Source organism: Lycium barbarum, chromosome 6 (assembly GCF_019175385.1).
Source record: "Lycium barbarum isolate Lr01 chromosome 6, ASM1917538v2, whole genome shotgun sequence".
NCBI lineage: Eukaryota > Viridiplantae > Streptophyta > Magnoliopsida > Solanales > Solanaceae > Lycium > Lycium barbarum.
Genome location: NC_083342.1, coordinates 7,238,313 through 7,245,245, shown reverse-complemented (window position 1 = coordinate 7,245,245; position 6,933 = coordinate 7,238,313). Strand labels below are relative to the sequence as shown.

Sequence of the window (6,933 nt, the reverse complement as noted above, 5' to 3'; positions counted from 1 at the left end):
TATCACCCGTCTCTACCCAAGATCCCAGCATCACAATTCCATTTTTGTCTAAATTGCGGAGTAAATTAGGTTAGAACCATGAGGTCTCAGGTTCAAATCCCATCGGAGACGAAACACTAGGTGATTTGTTCCCATTTATTCAAGCCTTGGTGGACGGATGCGAGTAGTTTGATGAAGGAAATGGAATAGGTGTCTTTTAACCAAAAGCTGGCTGACTAATCTTTTCTTTCAAGGGTCACTTCACATTTCTCTATTTTTTCCTTGCTTAAGATCATTAATCTTATGGGATACTTCCTAATGAACTAAATTCTTTCCTTGATTAGCTGTTTCTGTGAGAGATAAAAAGGATAAGGATGTCATGAAACAATCAAAGGGACTAAATAATGGTAAGTATTTCGTGACTGCCTGTTGACATTAACTGAGCTTGATCACCAATAGCCAGTAACTTACTGTTTGCAAGGCTGTTTTTGACATTATTAATTTCATCTATTGTTTATCATGTGGCTATCTTCTGAGCAGGAGAAACTTTGTAATATGCTAAAGGATGTGTTAAAGTATCGTCCTAATGTGGATGTCGTGAAACTTCAAAAATCTGGAGTTGTCGTATCAAGGAAGGCAAAAGTATGTCAGAAAGCCAAAGGCTACAGAATACGGGTAAGGATTACTCTTACATATAAGACAGATTTTATGTTTCCCAAATGTGGCTGAACTTAAGTCTTTGGTTTTTTTTTCCCTTCTTATACTAGAAGTACTTTTATGGCCTGTCAAATGACCTCTCACCACATTCTAATGTGGTAAACTCAGTGACTTATCAATCTACTGAATTGGTGGTCAACCACAGGCTCCACTATCAGCTTTACCAATTGGTGCAGAGACTGCTGCAGATCCTATAATATTGGTTCCGGTTAATGTCAACCGCGATTTGCTCCATTTAGTTCTTGCGATCTCATATGCCAAAGAACCAGACCAAATTATCTCTAGGTAATGTTGACTTCCTTTCTCTATCTGTATTTCTATGCTCAGTTAAATATAGTTCTCTCGTTTCTTTCTGCTTAAAGAGCTTGGTAGTTGCGTTCATTAGAATCAAGTGACAGTAATTTTCTTATGGGTGCCATCAGACTTGGTCATGGATTCACTTATTTCAAATAGATGAGGTTCAATATACTAATATTGAATCTCAAATGCAACGTGACAGAAATTTTTATGTAAAGTTCAATGGTGATTAACATGATGATTCATAAGAGGGACTAGTTAACTCTGCTAAGATTGAATTAAGTAAAAGATGCTACATGCAAAATCTGGATATTTGTTCTGCTGTTAACTTGAATATATAGGAGAATTCTTGTAAAAAGTGGCACTTTTAAAATGGACATTAGCCTGACTCAACACCAAAAGTTAGGTCTGAGGTGAGGATTCCGAAGATCATATGAAGGGGTGCTCTAATACCAGGGCCGGCCATAGGGTGAAGCCCACAAAGCATGGGCTTTAGGCCTCCAGTTTTGTGCCCCATTTTGTACATAAAACCGTTCAAAGCTTTTGTGAAAGAAAAAAAAAGTACTATTGCATTGGTTCATTATAAAGGAAAGAGGACTTGTTAGACCACTGATTTGACAAAAAAAAAATGCCTTAAATTCAACTTTTTCCAAAGTATAGATAGTGGATGTGACAAGGTAATTATATTTTCTAAATCACCTTTTTCAATTAAGATTGTGGAAGACTTTTCTACTTCTTTTCTTCATCTTTATAAAATACTTTTCTTTCTTCTCTTTCCAAGACAAACTTCACCTTTATTCATCTTTATTCCTCCAAAATATTTTCTTAATTCTTGACAATATTGTGGGTCTTGGAAATAAACAAGAGAAAAAGTGTGGCAAAAAATTATTAATCTACTTTCTGGAATATCAAGCAGTGTTGGAAGTATAGGAAGCAACAAATAATTATTTTCTAATCAGGTTTTATTATTTCAATTCTTTAGTATTATTGTTTCATCTAAAGCGTAGTTTTTTGATAATTTTGTTACTTAGCATATATTTTTCTTTTATTTTTTATTGAGAATTAATTATGTCTACTAGAAAACGTGAATCCGGTTATTCAATACTTAAAAAGAAAAAGAAAAAAAAAAGAGAAAACTTGAATCTTTGATACAATCCCAAAAAGGAGCTCTTGATAAATTAACAAGAGAAAATCGTCAAATCCCCCTCAACGTTTAGTCGGATTAATTATGACGCACCCAACCTTACGGGTGACCTATTACCCCCAGTCTTATTTTTTCAGTATTTTAGTGACCTTTTAGTGCTGATGTGGCACTGTGCGTGACTACACGACCAAGCAGCGCGGTACCAAAAATTTTCACTTCGTTTGGCGTGTTATTTTTTGCCACATGGCTAGAATATAACAGTAAAAAAATTCCCTCCTTTATTTTCTCTTCCTTTCTTCATTTTGAACTTTAAACTCCATTTTTGCCATAGCTTCAAGAAAAAAAAAACTTCAAACTGTGCGATGGATTCCAGTGGTAAGTATTATTTTCTCTAAATTATTATTCTCATCTTTTATTTATATGTTATATTTCATTGATTTCTTGTAATTTCACTTAATTTTATTTTCTTGGGTTGTTAATGAAAGAGTTCAAATCAGAGTTGAACAATCTTTGTACTGAAAATGACGATCCAAAGATGAAGCGTCAAGTGCGATGCCAGCACGGAGTATTATTAATAATGAAGATTTCTTGGTCTCATAATAATCCGAGAAGAAGATTTTGGTCATGCCCCTTCTATGGGGTACGAATTTATATATATATATATATATATATATATATATATATATATATATATATATATATATATATATATATATATATATATATTCTATGTTTCGTGTCTTATATCTGCCACACATTACAGTGTGTATAACGTGGGTTGAATTTTTTTATAGGTTAAGAAATGTAAGTTCTTTGAGTGGAGGGATGATCCTATTGATGAAAGGTCTAAGTTTGTTATTCACAAATTAATTAAGAAAATGGAAGAGCAAGCAGTGGAATTGAAGAAGAAAATGGTGGAAGAAGTTGGTTTGACAAAGGAAATGGAAGGAGGAGAGTCTTCTTGCATTGAAAGAGATGTTGGTAATGAGAATAGTGAAATGGCGATCGGTAATGAGAATGTCACTACAAATAAAGAGATGAAAGTGTTAAAGGTTGAAGAAGAGATGAAAGTGTCAAAGCTTGAAAAAGAGATGAAAATGATGAAGCTTGAAGTAGAGAAGAAGGGTAGATGCTTTACTATTAAGAAGTTTTTCTTTTTGTGTATATTCTTTGGTGTTGTTATTTGGTTTATTGGGTGTTCTTGAACAGGCATTACCAATGTCGATTACCATAGTAGGATTACATGTTTGTATGTTGAAGGATGTTTAAGTGATTGTTATTCACTTTATGTTTGTAAGTTGAAGGAGTTTCTTGTTATGGATGTTCAATGAAAAAGTTGTCTTCATTCAATTTTTGAACAAAAACCACAGATAAAGATTTCATAGATCATTCATTAATTTCAAAACTTTACATAATAGGGAGAGACCTAATCTATTTCAATTACCTCCCTCTTGATATTAACAAAGAAAATTACTTTCTCATTAGCTTCACAACCATTAAAACATAAGACATGTCCCTCCCTTAGATGGTTTGAATCGTTGAAATCTTTCCACCCTTGACAGAGGCGGGTATGCACGCCAACCTTATACGTCATATAGTATGCACGCTCCTCATAGAGAACAACAGCTTGTTTATTTGTGTTTGGAAGAAAATCATGTATGTCAGAAGGTAGGATCTGCACAAAATACATAAGGCATTATGAATAATGAAATACGTCAATTGAAATAAATTTGAATAATAACACTTACAAAATCATCGTTGTCAACATATGATTTGGTTAGTTTCTTTTTGAAATAAACCAGGTCATCTTCACCAAGAGGCATTTTGCTATGAAATGTGATGTTTGAATAAGGAAGAATGATATTCCTAGGATGTTTGTATGTAGGGATGAATTGAAATGGAATGGTTAATAGCCTCTGTATAGGCTGATGACATTGAATGTGTTGTTACAATTCCAATCTTTCTTCCCAACTACCAGTCAATGTACATGAATTCAATTACATTGAATTGAATTCGTCTAATGAAGGTTGCTGACTGAATTCATTTCAGTCAATGTACATGAATTCAAGCTGGCATTGAAATCTGCCCACATTTTAATGTACACACACTGCACAATTTTAACTTCACTGCTCAATGTACACACTGCACAACTCATAAATCACTGCTCAATCCCTTCTAATCTCATCAAGCATGCTTCTTGAGTAGCATGGTTTGCCTTTGTACCTCATCCCTGCCTTGCCTTGTGACCAAGGTCTACTGTGACTTCGACAGATCTTATAGGATGGCTTGCTTGATGCTTACCACCAAAATTCAGCACTCTACTAGAAGGCATGTCATGTTGTAATAAAGAAATTTGAAAATTAGTCAGTTCACAACTTCACATACCAATGCTATTGTAAAGAAAATATTAAACTTACATTCAGGGATGTCTAACCACTTTCAGCAACAAAGACTCCCATACCAACTGTTTTTTATCTTTTATTTGGGTAAGTAGAGGGACCTTCAAAATCAACTCTTTTGAGAACAGCAGGGGAGGACCACTTGACCTTCTTGTTGTTCCTGACATAGTGTTAGAATTAGGAGTAGCAGCAACCTCTATTACCTTTCTTGGCCTTCTTCTAGGCTTTGGACTAGCAGCAACTGCAGGTTCTTTTCTTAGCCTTCCTCTAGGCATTGTTTGAAGCAGTTTCTACTCCTTGAGTTGCAGCAGCCCTTGGTGCAGCAGCTTGTCTAGTTTGAAAGGCAACAGTACTTGGTCCAGCATTGTTTGAAGCACCAGTTATTTAAGATGCAACAAAGGTTTGAGATGCAGTGGTGGTTTGAGAAGCAGCAAAACCAGCCCATGTTATATTCTACAAGTTAAATACAAAGTTAGAAAGATTCAATAGTGCAGTGCAAAGATAAGAAAATTGTAGGATGGAGATACCCTGTGACAGCCTCTTTTATTGTGGATTTGTTCTCAACACTTCATCTCTGTAATCAAGTATTCTTCCAAATTCTTTTACATGATCACCCATGATCTCTAGTAAAACCTTAGCTCTAGCTCTCCTAACAGTGGACCTGCCAACATGTACACCAAGTTCCTTCCTAATTGCCTCTTGGAGTTTGCAAATTCTGATGTCTGGTTGTTCAGTAATTCTATCTTTGTAGTGGCTAGGTACTTAGAATTGCACATATAGTTCCTTGTTGTCTGAACACATTTATGTTTAGGATAGTATGTTTTGATGTGAAAATTCTTGGTTGAATTTCCAGTTTAGCACAAATTAACCAAGGGCAACCATCCCTACATGTGACCCTCACCCTTGTAGGCTCATTGACAAACTTATCTAGTTGAATATGCTTCAGAAGTGAATATCTAGTCACAGCATCTCTAAACTCAGTAACACTTTGAAAAATCATACCAAGTTGCCACACTAGCTTCATACATATAGGGTCAAACCTCATGTATTTACTTTTCCTTCTAGGTTTTAAGGTTACCCCTCCTCAACATCATCCTCATCAGATGTACAGCTATATGCATCAGAACTAAAGTAAAAGGGTTCATCACCACCTACCCTTCCTTCCAAACCTCTATTGTTAGGTTCTGTTTCATCAAATCCTATGTCTTGTTCAACTTCACCTAAAGGTACATCATCAGGGTTAGGTTGCCCCTTTTTCTCTCTTCTAGTCCTTCTCTTATAAGCCCTCCTTTCAACCCTAAATGTTCTAACTTCCTCATGTACATTCGATCCATCATCTCCATCTGGACCATCAAATAATGCCACATGGTCAGATTCAAAATAAGAATCTATTGAGTCAGATTCCTCATCAACATGGTCACTACTTACTTGATTTGTTTTTTCACCATCTGTAGGTTCAGTTTATTGGGGTGAATTTTCAGCACCTTCAGTTTGTGAGGTTGAAGAATTAGTGGGAAATTGAGAGGGTGAAGTAGTAGTGGTTGGAGTTTCAAGTGGTGTATTTTCAGTGGTTGGGGTCTCATTAGGGTTGCTTTGAGAACCATTTGGTTCACATTGGATCCCTCACCAACTTTGTTAAAAGCATCACTTTTTGTTTGGTTGTTGGGAACAATATATTCCGATGGCAATGGGGGCACATGTGGTTCATCTACCATGTGGGAGAAATAAACCTCCACGATGTCCCCATCTGTCAAACTTAGGGAAAGGTCAAAAATATCCTTATCACTAAGTATATCTACAAGAATGTCACTAACAGGGGCCTTCACCTTAAAAGCACAACATTAGACTATATCATAATTCATTTATGTAGTCCCTAAGCTCAAAATACCTATCAACATTAACATCTAAGCATTTTGTACTACTACCACCCTCATATCTTGGCACACCACTACTAAAATCAAATACCCCACCAGAAAACCATCTCAAAGTAACATGAATAAAGTCAGCCATACCTGAAAGTTACAAAGCAACAATATTTAACAAAACCCCTAAATTACAAAGCAACAATACTTAACACAAGCAACATCAAAGGGAAAGATATGATTTTTAACAAAATCAGCAGCAATTAGTAACAAACCCCTAATTACTCGTTCATTTACGTTATTCTACTAAAAGAACCCTAATTTAAACAAAAGCCCTAATTTTACAAACAACCCGATTCAAAACCCTAGAATGTAAGCAAATTATTTAATGTGTTAAAACCCTAGCAAGAAAACTATATCAGTGGAGAAATAAACTAAAAAATACACAAAAGAAAAAAACGCTAACCTGCAAAATCGCGACTGATACCTTTCTTGAGAAAATCAAACTTCACCCAAACTTGAGAATGCAAAAACA

General features: G+C 35.3%; 1 protein-coding gene across 1 annotated transcript; it reads left to right on the top strand.

Annotated features, from left to right (window-relative positions):
• Positions 1-838: 838 nt before the first annotated feature.
• On the top strand, positions 839-3,487 carry LOC132600663 (uncharacterized). Its single transcript, XM_060313982.1, has 4 exons — positions 839-981; positions 2,469-2,512; positions 2,623-2,777; positions 2,932-3,487. Exons 2-4 carry the CDS (start codon positions 2,500-2,502, stop codon positions 3,340-3,342), a joined length of 579 nt encoding a protein of 192 aa, XP_060169965.1. The 5' UTR covers positions 839-981; positions 2,469-2,499; the 3' UTR covers positions 3,343-3,487.
• Positions 3,488-6,933: the final 3,446 nt, after the last annotated feature.

What these genes read in the sequence shown, in the direction of transcription:
- LOC132600663 (XM_060313982.1), top strand. An exon ending in GGTCATGCCCCTTCTATGGG is followed by an intron (nt 2,778 to 2,931) that starts GTACGAATTTAT and finishes ATTTTTTTATAG; the next exon opens with GTTAAGAAATGTAAGTTCTT.